General features: G+C 41.2%; 1 protein-coding gene across 7 annotated transcripts in view; it reads right to left on the bottom strand.

Moving 5' to 3' along the window:
• LOC131230689 (protein PTST homolog 3, chloroplastic) overlaps positions 1–24064 on the bottom strand; it is a 154946-nt gene that overhangs the window by 46127 nt on the left and 84755 nt on the right. For 4 of the 7 annotated variants that reach the window (XM_058226607.1, XM_058226612.1, XM_058226605.1 and 1 more), the window contains one exon: positions 1737–1861. The exons of 2 other annotated variants lie outside the window; for them this stretch is intronic. In XM_058226607.1, coding sequence (XP_058082590.1) covers positions 1737–1861 — 125 coding nt within the window. Of the gene's footprint in view, positions 1–1687; positions 1862–24064 lie in introns of all 7 variants that reach the window. One more of the 7 variants, XM_058226606.1, reaches the window with a different exon arrangement.

Genomic DNA, 24064 nt, shown 5'->3' with positions numbered 1-24064 from the left:
TTGTGGAGCACTTCTAGTGCACTTTATGGACGTAGTTGGAAGCTAAGCTTTAATTCTCTGGTGCAATCCTTAGACATATGGCCGAAACAAGGTAATCAATAAGACCCTTGTTAAGCTCTCGAAAAGTATCATGGGCAACAACATATCTCAGTGGGACTTGGCTTTATCCTAGCTGAATTTGCCAACAACAATTTAGTAAATACCACAGGTAATCCCCATGTGAGATCATAAGTGGGAGAAGCACATCATGTAATTGACTTAGTATCATTACTGATACAAGATCAAGTGAAGATGTTGATGCTTTCGCCAAGCACATCCAAAACTTGCCAGCTCTTATGAAGAAAAACATCAAAAAGAGCAACAGATATTGAGAAGCTGTGAATGAACATTGGCGAGAGAAGATATATAAAGAAGGTGACTTGGTTATGGCTTATCTCCACAAAGAAAGGTTTATGAGGGGAGAATATAAGAAGCTCAAGTCTAAGAAGATTGGTCTATGCCAAGTCAAGATAGATTTGGGTGACAGTGCTATAAAATCGAGTTGCTAGATGACTTAGATGCCTTGCTGTAGATTTGTTTGAGAACCATGGCAGGGAATCTGACATGCAAGATAAAGTCATTGTTGATATGGATAAACATCACCACAAGAAAAAGAAGGAAGAAGTTGAACAAGTGTTGCAAATGAATTCTATTGACACTCGACAAGGTCAATATAAGCAATACTCAATGACATGGAAGAACAAGCCGTATTATGAATGCACATGGGTCATGGGAGATGAATTGAAAAGATTTGATCAAGACCTCTACTACTTGTATGAAGTGTCCAACTTGCCGGAGTTGAGTTCTTTACAACCTGGGGGAAGTGTGTGCCCAGGGCCCACCGTAGGGCCCAACAAATGATGATTTTGGGTTGTTTGTTGTACGATTTGGGGCCTAAATGTCAAAGATCATATTTGCATTTGTGGAAGATTGGGAAGTTGATGTGGAAGATATGATTGAAGATTTTAGGGTGTTTAGTAGCTTTGTTTCTGCTTAGGCCAAATCTTTGTTGGTGGGAATTTTATATCTTAAACAAATTATAGACTGATATCAGTTTGGAGATTTTCATTAAAGATTCATGGAAATTGCGTTTAGGGTTTGTAAAAGGAGGGTGGTGTAGGTGGTAGGGCATTCCACATTCTTTGTTTACGAGTTTTCTTAAGTATTTGTAAGAGACGAAATTTGATATCAATAAAGTTGCTTCTCCATCTCTGCTCAAATATTCTCGTGAGTATACTCTTGTCCATTCTTTGCAATTCAGGTGTCAAGATCTCGTTGACTTGATAACTTGGTTGCACCACCCTACCTAAGTTGCCTCAGTTATAATAGCTAAAATAGTAAGCTGCCCCTCAAATGACTATTTAAGTATCTTTAACAATGGTGTCAGAAACTCAACTAGTATCATGTACATAGTGTTAAGGAAGAAAGATCAAGCCCTTATTTTAAATACATTTAACAAGAAAAAGACTGCCCTGAGACATGAGGCAACAAGTGCAAAATGGGAGATTGTCAAGAAATAATCACACAATGTCTTTGGCAATATGAAATTTACATCACTTTGTACCACAAAACTGGTATAAGATGCTTATGAGATATGCAGAACCTAAGAACTGACTCTTTGCACATATGCATACATGCAAACACATACATGGAAAACCTTTCTTTGAGCACAGGTTGAAGGAAACAGAAATTAAGACCTCAAACCAGTTGGATTTATGGTTTTAGATGAAGAATGGTGATCCATTCGGATAGGGTGATGCCAACCATTGAAGCTACCAGCTACTTCCACAGTTTCACCATTCCCCCAGTACTCAATCTCAACCTGTTACAATCAAAGGTAACCCAATTCAACTTGTAGTTATGTAATGTGTGTATGGGTCTATTATGCGTATGAGAGTGAAAAATGTTGGAAAGAATATATCATTCATATATATATATATATATAGTTGGATAGAATGTGTGTACATGTATATTATATCCATTTCACTGTATATCATATATGCTTATCTTAACAATATCAATAGTTTGCTCAGTTCTTAAATTTGCTAGGGTGGATACCATCGTCAAGTGATCCAAACCGTTGATATCAAGGGCCCCACCATGGCTGGACAATGCACCAAATATTTTTCAGATGGGAAATTCCTGAGTGCCCAAATTAAAGCCAGCAAATAAACTGTAAAGAAAGAAAGTATATCCGTGAGGAACACTCAACCAAAATTGAGTGATCCAAACTGTTGATATCAAGGGCCCCACCATGGCTGGACAATGCACCAAATATTTTTCAGATGGGAAATTCCTGAGTGCCCAAATTAAAGCCAGCAAATAAACTGTTAAGAAAGAAAGTATATCCGTGAGGAACACCCAACCAAATTTGAGTGGCCAAGGTTCATCTATTATGGGATATTTTTGGTGCATAAGCAATATTCCATTTATCCTGCGGAGTACCATTAGTAGGATCTTATGCACACATTGATAGGTATTCCTTCAGTGTACTATATGTTGTATAGATTCTCATTTATGTTAATGGTAATCCTGTAATTCTAAAAACAGGAAATAGACCTCTATTTATGTACTAATTCCTTTCTAGCGATAGATAATGAAACCAATCCACTCTACCTTCAAATCTTCTTCTCTTCTTGACACAACAAGGTATCAAAACAGGAGGCTCTCTAATTTTGTTTTGTTAATCAGCCGCAAGTCCCTACACCGATGTGATCACTATTGTAGAATGGGCCCCACTTCTACAAACTGGATAGATGATCCAAGGACAGATTCTAATAAAGGATGATAATGGTGATTTACACACATATTGCTCAGATTTTCTTGGCTTCTAGTGTTGGACATAGGCCAGTGGGGGCCACTGGTGGGCAATCACTAGTGGGTGGGTCCCATGAGGTTTGGCCTCTTCTTTTTATTAATCATTTTTCTTTCTTCCGTTTGAAGTTGAATTACAAATTCAACTTTAAATGAAGATTTAGATGAGGAGATAAGGATAAGACCGGATAATTTCCAGTCTCATCCAAACTCTCTATCCTTCCCTATAAATAGGAAGAGGCTCTCTCGTGAATAAAACATTAAACAACAACGAGAGTAAAACGAGGAAATGGATAGATTGATGTTTGTCCATCTAGCTTGTCCTTGGGACGATCTAAGCCATATATTGTAATTTGAGGCCATTTATATCGTAGAATCAGAAGGGTGATTAGACCCATCTGCTCCAGTAGTGGTTAGGTGGACTGCTAGATCTGGACTGTTCATCTTCGGCTTTGTGGATGTTCCATATCATGTAGACCGTCAGATCTTGAGGGCTCACTCTTCCGCACAAACTTTCAGTGGTATCAGAGTGACTCAATGGCGGATCTCCAATTTATTGTTTTAATCACGAAAGGTTAGTGGCCCTTTTTATTATATTTTATGTTTTATTTTAATTATACATCGATCATTTAAATATTCGTTTATTATTATTATTATTATTATTATTTATTTTATTCCTGAGGTATGGGGATTAAATAATGATAATAATAATAATCGTAATATTAAATAAACGATATTTGGATTTACATCCTATTGACCCTTTATTCATGTAGTAGCATTTTTATGAAACTATCTGAATATGCCTTTTGTATAAAAAATAAAGGAACCATAATGAGTAATCCATGAGTGGTGGGAAAGGTCATATGGACCCCATATTAATATACAAATTCAAATAGGCCGTAACAGAAGCCCATTTCACTTTCTTTAAAGATTAAGTATATCTTATTAAGGGTTTTTTAATCAGCCATTTGTGGGTTGATTTAAACCAAGTAGTAGGAAGTGACTTGGGTTTTTTTAAGTAAGATCTAACCTATAGTGCGGTCTGTTTTAATGATTAACAATTAAGATCTCTTGAAATGATAAAGATCGATGTATGTATCAAAATAAATAATAAATAAATAAATAATTTTTTATAATATTGATTATGATATATTAGTATCATGAATGTAATCATTTGAGGTGGGCTACACATTTTTGGAGTTTGACAATCAAAATGTATAGCTCATGTGTTTCTTGATTATTACATGTATGTATGCATGCACGAGAATGTAGTTTTCATAATATATCTTTTTATTCACTATTGATCAAGGGACCATTAGTGATCGGAACCATCATCAATCGTGATGATCAACCGTGATGAGAGGATCCATCATCAACGGTGATCATTATCGGTAATGATCGAGTCCATCATAAATGGACATGATCATTGGTGATGATAGGATTCTCTTTATATCTAAGCACTTATTATTATTATTTTTTTTAAATCTGATGATAATGTTTATATGTGAAATAATTAGGCTTGATGTGATTAGATATAAGCCTATTTTTCATTAGAAAATAGAAAACTTAGTGCTAGAATGCTCCCTATATATAAAGGTTGTGCATAACCTGAGTGGGAGTTAAGTCTTCTCCACCAAATTATGCATGTAACCTATAATGGAACGTTTCACATTATACAAATATATTTTTATAAAAGCATCATATTCATCTTAAATAAGAGAACTTGATTGATTTACACTGCCCATTCAGGTATGTGGACTTTCAGATCTCATTAAGATGGGTTGATTACTTTTATACTTTGAAAATTTAAATAACACGTAGAAATGATGATGATTAGTACCAATACCTTAGATCATAGCTAAGTAGTGATACTCGATGCAATGTAGAGATGACCACCAAAGCACTAATCGCGGCCAACAATTCAACAGTAACCAGTGTTCGAATTGTCGGTATCGCTACAAGTTTCACTGGTCGAAGATAAAGATATAATATCATTATCGCTGATAATATTGTTGATAACTAGAAATGCAGGGAAAAAGGGGGAAACACGGAGAAAATGGTGAAATTTTTCAGTGAAACTTCAGGACATGCCTAAATACACATATTTACATATTCGGGAATGAAAAAATTGCCAAAAGAATGCATTAAATAATAAGTTTCCATTTAATGGGGGCCAAAAGGCATGCGTTGTCGTAAGAAATCTTTCAAATAATAACCAAAATGAGTTTATATAATACAAATGCAAGCTTACAATAATTAAGACATGCAAAAGTAAATGAATTAAAAAAAATACACATTTTTGCCCATATTTCATCCCCATGGAGTGACGAGGTGGCTCATAATCATTGTTCAAATCCTGTGGCAGTTGAGAGAAGTACTGTTGCCCAACATATTAGTAGTACTGTTCCCAGGACATTCTCTGCTCGTACCAATTGAGGAACTCTCTCATTTACCTCTGATAGTAATCCTCCCCAAAATGTATGAGCATGCCTAGACGTGGGTAATGCGTGACATACATCGATGGCATTTGCAGAGCAAGGTGTTGAGGAAACAGATCAAGTCCAACCTCGACTCCTTGATAGTATTGCTGCCAGTCACAAGTGTACCCTGAATATCTTCCTGTCAAAGGGTCATGACTCGAAGAACTATCTTCCGGCTGCCTGTACCCATGGGTAGATGAGCGTGACTAAGTGTCAGAGCTGTCGTGACCATACCCGTGATATCCCCCATGAGCATAAGGTGGGACGGAGGTGGAGCTCCTCTGATCTGAACTTATGTCCATAGATGACAAGCTACGAGTGAGAGCATCAGTCGCTGCGTGTCCGGCTTTCTTCTTCGAACGACGCTCGAACATATATGTGGGCTCTAATGCTCTCACCCTGGATGGTGGACGAGATCTATGGTCCTCGTCTTGAGTGGCATGGTCAAAGCCTTGCTCCTCAGTAAATTAGCCAACGGATCGTTGGCTGTAAGCCATCATGTACCCCCCACCACTGCCACCCCCACCCCACCAGTACCACCTACACTAGGGTTGGTGCCTCCATCTCCTCCCTCATCACCGTCGTCGTCGTCGTCGTCCCCAGGACCAGTGTCGAGTGAGGGTTGAGTCTCATCATCATTCACTCGCTGCGACTTAATGATGGGGAGGGGGCCGTGAACATGCTTCCTCACCCTCATTGGAACATGCCGAACTCCTCACTAAAGGATCAAAGGAGTTTGTATCCACCTTCTGTTGGCTTATTACCCGATCGACATCGATACCAAGAGACGCTGCTCCCTCGGCTACCTGTGGAGCAGGGCCTCCCTCCGCATCATCTAAATCAGCTGATTTGACCTACTCATAAAGTGGGTCCTCATCATCATCACCTATTTGTGCTATGGTACCTATAGACAACAGATCCAGCGGGTCCAGATTTTTCTCCATGTCTCGGTCTACCCACAACTGCATCTCTCTTAACTTTATATTGTAATGGTAGTAAACGAGTTTCTGCAACTTCTCATATGCCAGCCTGTTCCTCTTGCTAGTGTGTATGAGTGACCATGTGCTCCACTTCCTCTGACACGATGAAAAGGATGCAGCCTATGCGAGAACACAGACTACCAATAACTGCAGTGCGGGCGTGTCGACTCCGTACATTGCCCACCACTCACCTATATATCCATGAGGAGCTTGTTTTAATTTGAAGTTTAAACGACAAATGCAATTACCTAATTATGTTACCATACTCACACGGCATCATCATTTCTGTCAATGCTTTTGCTAGTGTGGATGAGAATGTACCCCTAGCATCCCTAAATCGCAACAACTATAAACACGGATTCACAGGTTATTATTTTTAATCACCCATATTTCTAGATGCTATAAGGAAGAAAAATTATTTTATCAATTACCATTGGCGAAATCTGCTTAAATTGCATTACCTGGTTACTGAATTCTGCTTGCGCCATCAATTTTGGGAACAATCCTTCAAACACCTCGTGGACGGCCATCGTCAAATCATTATTCTCATGAAGCCGATGTTTATGATGAAATTTGGGATTCTAGTATGCTGAAACCCAAATATTAGTTACTCAGTTGCATTAACATACAAACAGAAGTGATGCTTAAAGTTCAAGTGCAAGTGATAAAAAAGATAAGTAAATGTAACAAACTTACCAGCTTGGTGGAGTGGATGCTCGAGAGTCCCGGTCCATCGATGATCGATGATATTGATCACCCACTGATACGAACTGGGGATTGCAGTCATTATCCCCTCTCATAATTCTCATAAGCTCATACATTGACCCCATCGAAGGCCACATCTCATTATCTACGGCTCGTAGGACCTTGTAGATAGGATGCAAGATAGAAACGACGTTGTGAACTCTATCCCAGAAGGAATCGGAAAGCACCATATTCGAAACGTTCTTTGCACCATCAGTCTTCCTCTGATTCCACTCTAAGCAACTCTTAGATCTGAACAAATTCCTTAGACCCATGCAGTGCATGTATAAGCTGTCAAGTGCAATGAAGTTCATGGCGAACCGTGTTGTGCCTGGTCTAACGATGTCCCCTCCACAACACTCATACATTGCAGCCAACAACCATGAGTGATTGTATATAAAGTTTGTCACTCTCCTTGCATCCTGGATGGTCCTCCTGAAAGAATCCCTCTGGCCTATCCCTTCGAGCATTAAATCAATGCAATGTGCTGCATATGGGGTCCAATAGAGATTGTACCTCCTTATCACTTTCTTCCCCGCCTAAACAAACACACTGCCATTGTCCGTCACAACTTGGACAACATTCTGGGACCCGACATCTTTAATTACTCATTTTAGGAAGTTATATGTATTTGTGATCTTTTATTTTGGCTGATGCATCAATGGACTTGAGGAAAACGGGCTGCCCTCTACCGTACACCATGAAATTGATAATGGACAATTTCATAGGTCTCGTCCACCCATCACACATGATTGTCACCCCGTACAGCTTCCAGTTCGGCTTGAGTCTACGTACCCAAGCCTGCATCTCCTCGTACTCTTGATCGAGGTAGACGCTAAGAATCTCCTGTGGCGTCGAAGGCTTCATGCCGGGCCCGACACACTGCACCTCCTTAATCATATTTTCGAAGTGAGGACTGGCTGCTGCATTTGCAGGTACATGGCTTGAAATGAACCACCTAGATATAGCGCCCCCATGAATGTATACAGAATAAATACATCAAAGTGGGCCACATCATAGGAAACTCTATTAGGCCCACCATGAATGTATGTGCTTTATCCACACCATCCGTCCGTTTTACCCCTTATTTTAGGGGTTGAAGCCAACATTAAATCATAAACAAAGTTCCAGTAGACCGCACCAAAGAAAACATTGGGAATAAACAAATGGAGAAAATATATCCAGTGCACTAAGTGCATGGAAAACATCTTCCTATGCACATAGCTGCATTTAGACTTATTGTTATCACATAACCTATCTGGACCCTCCATTAGGTCCATTCCAGGCTTCTCCTATTTATATGAAAACATCACATCAATCTAATGATCCTATCCATCCATTATTGGACCTATGATCTATATATGCATTTCACTAATGAGATGGTTTGGTTCATCCGGTCAGAATGAATTTTCCAAGGAAACTTACAAAGAGAGGGTGGAATCTAATGGATGATCCAGATGAAGATTTGTATGCTAACGAAATCCAAATGCAACCTGTGCTTGGGATAGCTATTAAGAAAGAAATGGGATCTTATAGAAGACATACTCCAGTGCTCTCCGAGACTACAAGTTACAGTGCACCTAGTTGCACTGGTTCACATGGACAGTTCAATCCATTTATCTATGGCATTCATAGGTCCAGTGTACTTTTAATGGGGTAACATATAAACATCCCTTCGATCTAAAAAATACCCATTTGAACAATGACCTTTTAAAATGGACAATCAGGATCATTTACCCAAAAGTAACTCCAATCAATAATCTGATCCATCTATCTGTTAGGCCCCATCATGGATTACTTGTGATTATAAAGAATAACTTTTGTTACGCAGTAAAAACCATCTCATCCATGGATGGCTAAAGAAAATAGGCCAAATGAATGTCAGAATGGACCATCCAACCAGTGCAATTTTTGCATGTTAGCCCATTTCATGTGTTCCCAACTTAATGGACAGCTAAGATCGATCGATTGGACTGTCCAAGAGAACAGATGCAACTAGGAGCACCATAACTTATACTGTGTATTTCTCTTTAAGAAGAAAGTGACCCCTCAAAGAGAATCTGAAACTTAGAACGAATTCTAATTACTTTGGGTTTGGGTATCCAAACGGGCTTTTACCTTTTTGGCCTCTAAAATGATGAATTTATTAGATCCACACCTTTCATCCACTTTGGGAGATCATTTTAGAGCATAATCCCAAAAATAAATCATATCCAAAGTATAAGTGAACCACACCACAAATAGTAGTGGGACAATGATTGGTATCATTAAAACATTCGCGGGGCCACCATAATGTTTATTTTCCATCCAATCTGTTCATTAGATCACACAGACCTGGATGAAGAGGAAAAACAAATATCATGTAGATCCAAAACTTTTGTGACCCCAAAAAAGGTTTCAATGGTAGATGTTCAATCCCCTACTGCTTTCTGCAGTGTGGTCCACTTGATATTTGGATTTGTCATATTTTTCGATTCAAGCCTTAGGACAAGCTTGCCAAATAGGACGGTTGGGATATTACACATACCTCATGAAGGGACCCACAAAACTTGGTGATGTAAACACACTAGCCAGGTGTGTGGTACACCAGCTAATCCGTTTCCAGAAACGGATTTCCTGTGCCAAAGGCTCTGGCAGGAATTTCCTGCACTGCGCCGGGATGCTAGGTGGGGCCCACCATGATATTTCCGAAAAATCCACCCCGTCCATCCGTTTTTCTAGATCATTTTTAGGACTTGAGACCAAGCATCAGATGAATCCAAAACTCAAGTGGGCCATACAAGAAGGAAAACTAGGGAAAGATTTTGCTACCCTTCAAACCTTCCCGGGCTCCACCTTGATGTTTATATGCCATCCAAACCGTTTATAAGTTTATTCCCATTGAGATGAAGTGAAAATGCAAAAAAGTTTAGCCTGATATGAAACTTTTGTGGTTACATGAATGTTTTATGGTCACTGAATCTTCACTGTTTCCTCTCCTGTGGCCCACTTGAGTTTTGGATCCACTTGGTTTTTGGGCTCATGTCCTAAAATGATCTGGAAAAATGGATGGACAGGGTGGATTTTTCAAAAACATCATGGACCCCACCTAAGCATCCCAGCAGCTTTCCTGGAGTGGCTTAGGTGAGACCCAGTGGCGTGGGACCATGACTGTGGGGCTGGATGGACAATATGGATGTGTATGGGTTATCCAAGCTGTCCATCCAAAATTTTCACTGGTTTTAGGGGTTCGTCCCAAAATTGAAGCATAGGCAAAGCTTAAGTGGACCACACCATAGGAAATAGTTGGGTTAATGATGTCCCCCATTGAAACGTTCTCAGGGCCCACAATGATGTATAATTGTCATCCAACCCGTTCTTAAGCTTACAAAGATATGGATGAAAGGAAAACATAAATATCAGCTTCATCCAAAACTTGTGGACCCCAGAAGTTTTCAACGATATACGTTCAATTCACACTTTCCTATAATGTAGTCCAAGAGCTCTGGATATTCTTGAATTTCGTTACCATGCCCTAAAATGATATGGAAACACGGATGGATGGCGTGGATATGACACAGAGTCTACTCAGTATGCTAAGGATGTGCGTATGCAACCCACTTCCTTAAAATGGATGCGGATTAGCTTGTAGCGAGTTAGTTACATCACCAAGTTATGTGGGTCCCACGATGATGTATGTTTTGTATCCACACTGTCCATCCGTATGGAGAGACCATCTCAGGGCATTAGCCAAAGAATGAGTCAGATCCAAATCTTGAGTGGACCCCACCACAGAAAATAGTGGACAGAGTGATGCCTACCATAAAAAACTTATAAGGGCTACAAAAGTTTTCGATCAAGCAGATATTTGTGATTTCCCTTCTTTAATGTTAGTGTTAACTTATGAATAGGTTGGATCTCAAATAAACATCATGGTGGACCTTAGGAAGGTTTCAACGGTGGGGTCACTCTCTCCACTATTTTCTGTGGTGGGGTCCACTAAAGCTTTGGATCTACCTCATTCCTTGGATCATGCCCCTAAAATGATCTCTCCAAATGGATGGACGGTGTGGATACAACACATAAATCATGGTGGGACCCACAGAACTTGGTAACGTCACAACCGTATTAGTCGCACCATAACCTGTGAGTAGCTAATCCGCGTCCCTTTAAAATAGGGTTAAAAATTAAAAAATCCTTACCCAAATTCCTCCTCTGAAACCGAAAATCCCTCTCCCTCGAAAATTCCTCCAAAACCGAAAATCTCCGGATTTTTGTAGCCCTACTAGTGGGTTTCGAGGCTGGCAAGATGGAGAAGTCGCCATTGGAGGATCGTTTGACGGAAAATGCAAATTTTTTGGGGATTTCGTTCTTACCTATTGAAGAATAGTTGCCGCTGCTGCCAAGCTTTGAAATGTCCCTCTTCAAATTGATCCGAGCGGAAAAAAAAACCCCAAGTATATTTTTTTCTTGGATTTCGAAAATGTTATCGTCGAAAACGTGGCCCTTTTATCGATAAAATGGAAGTAGTTGGCTACAGTTCCCACCCATGGTTGGTGGGAACAGTAAATTATCGACGATATTCAGAAAATATCAAAAAATTGACATTATCGGTGATATTTCAGTGATATCTGGTAGGGAAACGAAAAAATGGGTTTCTGGTTTTGACGAGCTAGCGATATCGATATTATCGGCGACAATTCGATATTGTCGCCAATAATTTAAACACTGACGGTAACAACTACGAAGATTGGTCCCGCACGGTGTGAAGCCTTCTGGACGAGGACGACACATCGCATACACTCGATGAGGTTCAAAAGGAACCTATATTGGTTGAGAACGGAAATTTAGGAGAACTTAGGGCTGCAATGAACTGCTACAATAAGTGGCACAAACAGAATCGTTCTGCCTGTAATGTCATAATTAGTATAATGCACGGAGAACTCGTACCGACATATGAAGTTGCATGACACCGCTAAAGGAATCTGGGAAGCACTGACAAATGCTTATGCGCGAAAGTCAGATGCAAAAGTTCGGGCAATGGAATTAGAATTCCAGGAATATAGGATGCCAGTCGGTTGCCCTATCAAAGATCATATCTGCAAGATGGAGCAGATGATAGGTACCCTTAGGAATGTTGGTGCAAATTGACTGAAAATCAAAAGCTAACAGCAATGCACCGTTCCTTGCTCGAATCTTGGGCCCCAATCAAAAGGATTTTGAACCATACTGATTTTATTACTATGTTCAGAGACTTTTGTGGCCATTTGGTACGAGAGGTTGAAATGAATGCAATTCAGCCAGGTTCGGCCAAGACCTTTACAGCAGAGACCCAAAAGCGGAAAGCCAACAAGAAACAATACAAAACTCGCAAGAAGGTGAAAAAGAATGACCAAGAACAGAATTCTGCAACACCTCCTCCAAATCTCAAGAAGGGGAATGGAAAGAAGCATAAAAAGGCATAATCTGCTTCATTTGCAGAAACTCCGGCCATTATGCCCAACAGTGTACCCATAAAAAGATAGTAATTCCTAAGTCACTAGATACTTTGTATGTAGGTATTTGTTCTGAAATCCTTGCCGTTGATGCTATATTTAACGAGTGGATTTTGAATTCAGGCGCAACAAAGCACGTGACACGAAGTTGTCGAGGACTCGAGAAATTCCGACTTATGGCCACGGGAAGTTACAAGTTGTATATGGGAAATAATGATGTTGAAGACGTACTAGGAATTGGCGTTTACCATCTCCGTACGCACATAAGGCAAACAATAATCCTCCGTGATATTCTTTATGCACCGGGCATGCGTTGGAATTTAATTTCTGTTTCTAGGTTGTTAAATGATGGTTTTGATATTCGTTTTTCCGGGACACAAGTTTCTTTAAGAGTCAATAACCTCATCTTTGCATGGAAAAATTTAATTTTAAATTTATTTATTCTTGACATAGATAGTAATAAATGATAATGCACATTTTGCTTTATCTGCTATGTCGAATGAAACAGTAGAATTTGAATCTCTAAAATGACACACGAGGTTAGGTTACATTATGACAAGACTAGCACGTTCTAGTCTGTTGGATTCATCATCCAAAGTTGATTTGCCATTTTGTGAACATTGTGTATTCAGGAAGACTTCGAAGAAACCATTCCCTAAAGCGGCTAGGTCCAAGGGCCAACTAGAAATAATTCATTTAGATATCTGTAGACCCTTGAATGTACAAGCTAAAAATGGATGTCCATACTCTGTCACTTTCATTAATGATTACTCGTGCTACGGATATGTGTATCTCATCTCACACAAATCCGAGGCTTTTGATTGTTTTCTTAAATATAAAGTTGAGGTGGAAAATCAGCTTGAGAAAAAGATTAAAATCCTTCGATCTGATAGAGGTGGTGAGTATACATCTGAAATGTTTAAATCATATTGTGAAAACGTTGGCATTGTTCGGCAGTACACAATGGCTTATACTCCACAACAAAATAGTGTTGCAGAAAGAAGGAGTATGACACTATCGGACAGATTTAGATCTATGATGGCATAAGCCAATCTCTCTACCACATTTTGGGGAGACGCACTGCTAATAGTCATCTACGTCCTTAATAGAGTCTCATCCAAATCCATTCCTAAGACCCTATATGAGATGTGGTCTGGGAGGATTCCTTCTCTAGCTAACCTACGCCCTTGGGGATCTTTGGGATATGTTTTGTTGCCTGCCTCGCATAGAAGTAAACTTGAGAGTAAAACCATTAAACGCGTGTTCATAAGGTACCCCATGCATTCAAAAGGATACGTTCTAGGTTATGAGGACCATGGACGATGGATTGAGTTAGAATCTTGGGATGTGACCTTCGTTGAAGATAGATACCTCAGCCCAATGAAAAAAGAGGTTACAATAGAACTTTTTGAAATTCCTAATGTATCTCAGGAGAGTGGGAGTTCTGCTTCTCAAAATGATGATGCTCCTATAGTTCATCAAGATAATGGGAGAACATCTAGCAGGCTCCCAAGTTATGTCAAAGTGAAAGAGGATTGATTCCCTGAAGATACTTCGATATTGAGGGGCAGTCATTCTCTTGCATTGCAGTTGATGATGATGAACCTTATTCTTATCAGGATGCATTATTATCTTCTAACTCGGCCGATTGGGTGACTGCTATGGATGAAGAGATCGCTTCCATGGAAAAGAATGAAGTCTGAAAACTTGTAAATCTGTCTTCCAATCGAAAAGCGATAGGTAATTAGTGGGTACTCAAAAGAAAGGTAGATGGTACTGTAGACAAGTACAAAGCACAATTAGTTGCTAAAGGTTTCACACAGAAAGAAGGCATTGATTACGAGGAGACTTTTTCACCTGTTGTAAAGTTCTCCTCAATCCGCATGATCTTGTCCATTATCGCAAGTTTAAACTTAAGAGTTATATCAGATGGAATGTAAAGACCGCATTCTTAAATGGTGACTTGGATGAAGAGATATAAATGCAATAGCCCATGGGTTATGTAGACATAAAGCATCCAAATAAAGTCTACAAGTTGTTGAAATCTATTTATCTTCAAGATAGTGGAACATAAGGTTCCACTTAGCCATCACTATTGGATTCACAATGAGTGAAGAAGATCATTGTGTATACATAAAACGATCTGGAAGATCTGTTCTGATACTATCTCTATATGTAGACGATATCCTGCTGGCTGGTAATGACATGCAATTGTTGATGTAGACTAAAGATTGGCTATTCTCGAACTTCGAGATGAAAGATCGGTGAAGCTAACTTTATTCCCAGGGTAAAAATCATCAGGGATCACCCTAGGAAATTCGTAGGCTTATCTCAAGCCACCTACATACAAAAGATCTTATAGCAGTTCAGGATGAAAAATTCAAAAGCTGTTGAAACCTCTATGGACAAAGCTATCAAGTTAGACATAAAATCGTGTACCCAAAGCCGAAAAATTGACTGTCCTCAGTACCTTATGCAAGCGCAGTAGGGAGCTTAATGTATGATATGCTTTGCACTAGATTGGATATTATTTATGCAGTTGACATAGTCAGCCGTTATCAGAGTAACCCGGGACAGTCTCATTGGTAAGCCGTCAAACGTATATTCTACTATCTCAGAGGAACAAAAGACCTAATGTTGTGTTATGAAGGTACAAGTCTCGAGCTCAAAGGATATTCTGATGCTGCTTGGGATAATGATGCCGATGAGGGAAAGTCTACTTCAGGATGTCTTCTTACTCGGAGGGGGAGCTATCTCATGGTCGAGTAAGAAACAGACACCCACAACTCTTTCATCTATGGAGGCTGAGTACATTGCATATTATGATGCAGTTCAAGAGAGTGTATGGGTTCGTAGATTTTTACTAGGTCTGGGTGTTGTACCGAGCGTTCGTCAGCCTATATCGCTGAAGATAGACAATACTTCTGCCATTGATTTGGCAAAGGACCCTAAACACCACCAGAAGTCTAAGTACGTTGAGATCAAGTATCATTACGTCCATGATCAAGTGAGGGATAAGAAGGTTGCCCTCAACTACATTTCTACTAAAGAAATGATAGCCGATCCCATGAAGAAAACTCTATAGCTAGAGATCTATTTCAAGTTCACATCAGGCGGATGGGATTGAGGAGAGCTTGAGTGATATGCTTGTATCTAGTACCTTTGATCTTTCATTAATGAATAACACATTACATTTATTCAGTATAGAGTACTAATATACACTAGGTATGTAGATCATCAGCATTTACCATGAGATCATGTAAGATTTCTATTTTTTTTGTCGGCAGGCCGATCACCCACTCGCACGGGTTGACCAACCTTGAATGTACAAGAGGTACATTTGGGGTGATGTTCAGACGCTAAGGTATGGATTTCTCTTTATTGTGAATAATAAAAGATGAGGATATGAGTGAGTCGAATCCACCTACAGTCTTAAAAAATTGAAGATAAGACTGATCAACTCGAATAACATAATCGCACTATTACTTTACATGCGATCAATGTCATGGCCTGAATTAATAGCCAGATTGGGAGGCTATGCAATGAGTTGTACCTCTTGTGGAATGACTTGCGTATTGTAGACCCAACATATACCTAGTATTGTCTACTTTATGACGTGGATTGTAACCACGTGCTGCGACCTTTTACCTACAGATTGCTTTGATTCGATCTAATCATTGCAACCTGCGAGTAGCCAGTCCCTTAGGTGACTCTTCGTGTCCTTAGCTACCCTCTTGTGCATAGGAGGATAAGACTGAGTGTTGCTACTTTAGTGTACTATGACAAAAGGCCCTTGATTGGCCAGACTCGGTTACGCTAGGAAAGTATCTTGATCGATTCCAAATTACACATCTGTGTGGGAAAGATCCCGTAACGGCTACACTAAGTTTCTAGAATTATAAATACACACTTGAAGACTTATCTACCAGTAATATCGATTTTTTGTAGACTTTTGCAAACGATATTCTTTCTTAGAAGAGTGTGTGTGTGTGTGTGTGTGTGTGTGTGAGAGAGAGAGAGAGAGAGAGAGAGAGAGAGAGAGAGAGAGAGAGTATTGCTTTAAATTGATTTAAGTTGAAGTTTGTGAAAACTGAGTTTTCAGAATAACTCGATTAGTTGGATAAGTGCGTATGTTAGCCGAGTACTCTAGATCGGGAGTTCACTCCATCCGGTGTGGTCATGTGGACTAGGACAGTCATTGTAAAGCTTGGGTTATAGAGTACAAGTTAGGTGGTCACTTAGTACTTAAAACACCTATGAGAAGATTACGATGATCCAGCTGGTCCCACACCTCTGATTCTTTTGATCGCGATGTTTGGTTTTGATTGTTATTATGCGAGTTTGATGGACTTTTTTTTTTGTACCTATCCCACAATGTGATTGAGTGGGAGATGTTGGACATATGCCAGTGGGTAATCACTAGTGGGTGGGTCCCATGAGGTTTGGCCTCTTCTTCTTATTAATCATTTTTCTTTCTTCCGTTTGAAGTTGAATTACAAATTCAACTTTAAATGAAGATTTAGATGAGGAGATAAGGATAAGACTGGATAATTTCTGGTCTCATCAAAACTCCTCATCCTTCCCTATAAATAGGAAGAGGCTCTCTTTTGAATAAAACATTAAGCAACAATGAGAGTAAAAAGAGGAAATGGATAGATTGATGTTTGTCCATCTAGCTTGTCCTTGGGACGATCTAAGCCATATATCGTAATCCGAGGCCATCTATACCGTAAAATCAGAGGGGTGATTAGACCCATCTGCTCCAGTAGTGGTTAGGTGGACCGCTAGATCTGGACCGTTCATCTTTGGCTTTGTGGAGGTTTCATATCGTGACCGTCAGATCTTGAGGGCTCACTATTCCGCACAAACTTTCATCTAGAAGGTCAGTTTTCAAAATTTTCTTTCTTTTTTTTTTTTTCCTGAAAATTGGACTTCGATCTTAGCCATTAATTTTGGAGATTCCATAGAATCTAGACCTCAAACTGAAACCCCTGGCTGATTTTCTGTGCTTGACCTATCTATAGAACCTGGTCGCTAGAGGGAATCAGTTCAAAGGGTTTTCTATATTCAACTATCCATTCCATGCTCGGTTCATTTTCATCCGTGGACTGCTATGTCAGGATTATTTTTTTCTGAACTTGTGGAGCTCAGTTTGTCACTTGCCGAGGGTTCTTTATATTGTTTTGGCTCAGCCATTGAAGTACGAGGTTATCCCTTGGACTGTTTCTTTGGACTGTGGATCTATTTTATGATGCAGGACATGAATTTAAATATGATATGCGAGATTTCAGGCTTAGATCATACCAATTTAGAAACAACCACACAAATTCCACATCCCACATGAAAATCCAAACATTCAATTAAAGGGGAATCTACGCAGGTCCAAGCCTACACAGACTAGGACTGGGCCAATAAAATTTATAAGTCAAACGATGCTTAAAGAGAAATAGAAATCAACCACACATGCATAAGAATAAGTCTCTAATCCAAGGGATTCCTCAATCTCAATTCAAGGAACCCTATGGTAAGAAAATAGGCAAATATCTTAGGGAAAACGTAATCTAAGGCTAGGATTCATGAAAAACGGCTATGAGAGGATAAAAACCTGAGCCAAAAGACGATCCCGCATATGGACAGCGGGCCTGGGGCGCTCGCACGTGCGCAGGTACCTGGCCGCATGTGCGAGGGGGCGTCGATGGCGGAAAAGCTCTCCTTGACCTTGGTCAGCCAGGGGTATGCTCCAAAACCCCGAAGTTTCGGGTCGATCCGACCCATGGCTTGTGTGTGGTGCTCCGCCAAAGTTTCAACCCTCCCGTGGGCCGAAATTTGGAAACCTGCTGTAATGAAGAAAACTGATGTAACAAAGGACGAATTCGAAGCACGGATGGTGGTACAAGATGGAAAAAAAAAGAGATGATGGACGATGGGGTGAATCGGGATCGATGTGGCTCGCACCACGGTAGTTAGCCCTTTGAAAAGGGAGGGCTTCACACCCACTTTTGAATTCTTCCACAACTCACGAAGAGAGCAGAAAAATAAAGCAGGAATTTTTTATTATTAAACTTGAATGAATCAAAAGAACTACAATGGGTACTTATTTATAGGGAAAACCCTATACCCCAAAACTCGCATCATATGCGCAACCTATTACTTGGCGATGAAGTAAACTAAAATAAAAACCAAACAGAGAAATCTAAAGCGTTCACGATGTTCTAAATAATAACAATAAGCAAAACATAAAATATGAAATCAATCCAACGAGTGGGCCACGATCATGAGATCCCATGATGGGCTTTTCTTGACTATCGAGCCCACTTTTTTTGAAACAAAACTTGTCTTCTAGCTAAGAGGCCCTCCCTGGATGTCGTCATCGAGCCAGATCGATGGTGGGGTCCTCCTGCGTACGTACATGCGTAGGGGTGGTGGTGTGCGGGTGTGCGTGTGCACGATGTCCTCATCAACTCTCCCCGGCTGCGAAGATTTTCCCCACTGGCGAAATAAAACTCCTGAACCGCTCTAGGATGTCGGGATCAAGTCTCTGAAGCTCCTCCTTAGTGAGCCACGTGCTGTCTAAAGCTAGGCATGACTTCCATTTAACTAGGTATTTCTGAAACCCGCCATCCGACGTGGAAATTATCTCATGGTCCAGGATATCCTCTATTTCCTCTCTGGGTGTGTGAAGGCTAGGTATGTGAGGCAGAGGCTGGGATGGAAGGTCGGGAAGAGTCCATGGATCAAAGGGTAAGTCTGGGGAATCAGGATGGGTAGGCGAAGGGCCGGACAAAGTATCAGTGGGTCCTTGAAAAGCAACTAGATTCTCCACATTGAATGTGGAACTAATTCCCATGAAAGGTGGAAGATCTACCTCATACGCATTGAGACCGTTTCGCTTTATAATTTTGAAGGGCCCAGCGCTACGCGCGTGTTAACTTATGAACGACCCATGGAGGGTACCGCTCGGGCCTGATGCGGACCATCACAGAGTCCCCAATATTGAACTCTTTGAAACGTCTATGTTGGTCTGCAGAAAATTTGTAATGTTCATTACTAGTAGTGATCTTTCGCCTAATTTCTCGATGCAATGAATGTATGTGATGCGCAAAAGACTCTGCAGGCTCTGATGGCCTATGGGACAATGACATGTGATGGGGACACCACGCGCACACGCGCACTCACGCCGCCACCCCTACGCACGTACGTACGTAGATGGAGGACCCCACCATCGATCTGCCTCGATGACGACGTCCAGGGAGGGCCTTCTAGTTAGAAGTCAAGTTTTGGTTCAGAAAAGTGGCCCGATAGTCAAGAAAAGCCCACCATGGGATCTCATGATCGTGGCCCACTCGTCAGATTGGTTTTATATTTTAGGTTTTGCTTATTGTTATTATTTAGAACATCGTGAACGCTTTAGATTTCCTCGTTTGGTTTTTATTTTAGTTTACTTCATCGCCAAGTAATAGGTGTCGCACATGGTGCGAGTTTTTGGGTATAGGGTTCTCCCTATAAATAGGCACCCTTTGTAGTTCTTTTCATTCATTGAAGTTAATAAAAAATTCCTGCTTTATTTTTCTGCTCTCTTCGTGAGTTGTGGAAGAATTCAAAAGTGGGTGCGAAGCCCTCCCTTTTCGAAGGGCTAACTACCGTGATGCGAAGCCACATCGATCCCCATTCACCCCCATCTTCCATCATCTTTTTTTTTTTCATCTTCCCCCACCATCCGTACTCCGAATTTGTCCTTTTGTTGCATCAGATTTCTTCATTGAAGCAGGTTTCCAGATTTCGGCCCGCAGGCGAGCTGAAACTTCGGCGGAGCACCACACACAAACCGTACATCGGATCGAGCTGAAATTTGGAGGTTTTGGAGTCCATCCCTGGCCGACCAGGGTCAAGGTGGCCTTTTTCTGAATAGTGGGCCCCACACACGTGCAGCCGGGATCACGCGCACGTCCGTTTGGGCCATTGTTGCTGTCCACACGCGGGATCATCTTTTGGCTTAGGTTTTTATCCTCTTTTATCCTCTCATAGCCATTTTTCATGAATCATAACCCTAGATTACATGATCCCTAATTGATTTGCCCCTTTCTATCACCTTAGGGTTCCTTGAATTGAAATTAGGGAATCCCTTGGATTAGGGACTGATTTTTTATGCATGAGTAGTTGATTTTATTTCCCTTTGATATCGTTTGGTTTCTAATTTTTATTGGTCCAGTCCTAGCCTGTGTCGGCTTGGACCCGCATAGATTCCCCTTTAATTGAATCTTTGGATTTTCATGTGGGATGTGGAATTTGCGTGATTATTTCTGAATTGGTGTGATCTAAGCCTGAAATCTTTCATATCATATTTAATTTTCCATGTCCTGCATCAACATGGGGTTAAGATCAATAGGCTTCCTAGGCTTGTAACCAGTAACGACTTTAAAAGGGCTTGGACCTGTGGACCTACTGACAGAACTATTGTATGCAAACTCAGCTATGGGTAGTACGGAATCCCGTGTCTTGGTATGCTCCCCGACTAAACATCGAAGTAAACTCCCTAGGCTCCTATTAACCACCTCAGTTTGGCCATCGATCTGAGGGTGGTAGGTAGAACAAAATTGGAGCTTAGTATTCATCATGTGCTATAGTGTGTTCCAAAAGTAACTCATGAATCTCACGTCACGATCAGACACTATGGTTTTTGGTAACCCATGCAGTTTGACGACCTCACTAAAGAACAGCTTGGCAACATGAGATGCGTCGGAGGTCTTAGAACAAGGAATAAAGTGGGCCATTTTAGAGAAACGGTCCACGACAACAAATATGGAGTCATGCTTTTGAATAGTCTTGGGAAGTCCAAGCACGAAGTCCATACTGATGTCCTGCCAAGGGATGAATGGGCTGGCAAAGGTGTATATAATCCTGTATTCTGTTTCCTCTGCTTTACCAGTTGACAAGTACGGCATTGCCCTATAATTTTGGCCTCGTCCCGCTTGAGGCTTGGTCAATGAAATCTATCCTCCACTAAGGCAATGGTCTTATCACGAGTAAAATGACCCGCGACCCCCCTGAATGTAACTTCCAGACAAGAAAATCGTGAAGGGAGGTGCGTGGTATGCACAAGCGGTCACTCCTAAACAAATATCTGTCCAAAATCAAATACTCACTATTAGCTCTTGACGGATTCTCTAATAAAGACGTATACACAACTCCAAAATCTGGACACTCAGAATACTCTTCTTTGATGCGCTCAAGGCCCATAACTTCAACGCTCATAAAGTTGAGTAATGCGACTCGACAACTCAACGCGTCGGCAGGCTTATTTTCTACACTGGTCTTGTGCTTAACCACAAAAGTGTACTCTTGAAGGAATTGAACCCACTTAGCGTGCCTGGGGCTTAATTTCTTCTGAGAGTTCAAGTATCTCAAGGCCTCGTGATCCGAGAACAAGACGAATTCTTGCGGTAACAGGTAATGTCGCCAATGGTGTAGTGATTGCACTACCGCGTAGAATTCCTTATCATAGGTAGAATATCTTTGCTTCGCCTCATTCAGTTTCCCATTAAAAAAGGCGACAGGGTACCCTTCTTAGCTAAGTACTCCTCCTATGCTGACTCCTGACGCGTCACATGCGACTTCAAAAGCTTGCTTTTGAAAAATCTAGAAGTCGCGTGACTGGAGCTTCGGTCATCTGACCTTTATCTCCTTAAAGGCCTTCGAGGCGGCCTTTGTTTGCAGTCTGTGATGGGAGCCACAATGGAACTGAAGCCTCGAATGAACCGCCTATAAAAGGTAGCTAAGCCATGAAAGCTGCGCACCTCATGAATATTGTGGGGTTCAAGCCAATTAACGATGGCCTTGACCTTCTCGGGATCCGCCGATACGCCCTCAGCTGACACAATAAAACCTAACAAGATCACACTACTAGACAAGAACGTGCACTTCTTTAGGTTGGCGTACAACTTCTCGACCCTATGAATCTCACAAACCTGCCTCAAATGGTTGAGGTGTTGCTCCTTAGTCATGCTATAAATCAAGATATCATCAAAGTATACGACCAGGAACTTCCCCATGAAGGGTCTTAATACTTGGGTCATTAACGCATGAAAGTGCTTGGGGCATTAGTTAACCCAAAAGACATAACTAGCAACTAATATAGCCCATCCTTCGTCTTGAAGGCCGTCTTCCACTCATCACCAGGGCGTATACGAATTTGGTGATACCCACTTTTGAGGTTAATTTTTGAGAAGATAGTAGCATTGGCCTTCATATCTAGCATGTCATCAAGACACGGTATGGGAAACCGATACTTGACTGTGATTTTGTTGATAGCCCTACTATCAACACACATCTTCCATGTGTCATCCTTTTTAGGTGTAAGAAGGGCGGACTCATGCTCTCTCGAATGAAACCCTTCTTTAGGAGTTCATCAATCTGCCTCTTCAACTCAGCGTGCTCCTTTGGGTTCATTCTGTAATGCGGGAGGTTTGACAGAGTTGCCCTAGGGATTAAATCAATGGCATGCTGTATATCCCTCATAGGGGGAAGCTCATTCGGTAGATCATCAGGAAAGGCATCACGAAACTCATGTACTACCTGAATGGCCTCAGTGGGTAACTCTACGCTAGTCTCTGGTACACTTTCCCTAGCCACAAGGGTGTATATCATCGAGTTTGCCTCCGTCTCTCGCTCAAAGTCTTTGGCATTCAAAATATGGAGCGGTTTGGACTTGGACTTTGACTCTTTCACTTCTTTTGGGCCGCTCACACCACTCAGTGTAGTGAACTTTTTTCCAGTTGTATTTTTGGGTGGTAGAGGATTTAGCTTGACCTTCTTGCCCTCAAACCAGAATGTACACACATTTGAACGACCAAATATGGTAACATCCCTATATAGAGCCACGGCCTACCCAAAATGATATGGCCCACATCCATAGGAACAACATCACACCAAATTGTCTTTATATGATCTGAACTGAATAGGGACAAGACAGCGGTGCGAGACTGGAATGGATGTTTCATCAACCCAGGAGACTATAGGGTTGAGGATGGGCTTCTAGCTTCAAGCCCAAGCGACTCACAATGCTAGTCGATGCCACATTGGCACAACTACCACTATCCATGATCATCTTATAGCTCTTTTCCCCACATTTTGCATAAGTGTAGAAGATCGTGTTGCGGCGCCAGTCATCAGTGTTCTTAGCTTGAGCCAGGGCGCAACACACAATTGCGAGGGTTACAGACTCTTGTGCTCCCTCTTCCTCATCACTAGGGGTTTCGACTGGCTCATATTCCTCCTCACTCTCTCTAGGGGCACTACTTTTACTTGCCCATCAATAAGGAGTACTTTGGTGCCCTCTCTTGTGCCGCACTGGTGAGCAAAATGACCAAACCCCTGACACCTAAAACACCTAGTGGCCCCACTTCCACGTGAACTAGACCCGACAATCTCTTTACCCTTATCATCCCTAGGTCTGGGCTGAACATTAGGGGAAGGTTTGTTTTGGAATCCTGTGTTAGGTCTAGCCCCAGAGGGGTTGGCCTTAGCACCGGATTTG

The sequence above is a fragment of the Magnolia sinica genome, chromosome 17 (assembly GCF_029962835.1).
Source record: "Magnolia sinica isolate HGM2019 chromosome 17, MsV1, whole genome shotgun sequence".
Classification (NCBI taxonomy): Eukaryota; Viridiplantae; Streptophyta; class Magnoliopsida; order Magnoliales; family Magnoliaceae; genus Magnolia; species Magnolia sinica.
Note: the sequence above shows the minus strand (reverse complement) of the source record. Positions and strands in the feature narration are given on the sequence as shown.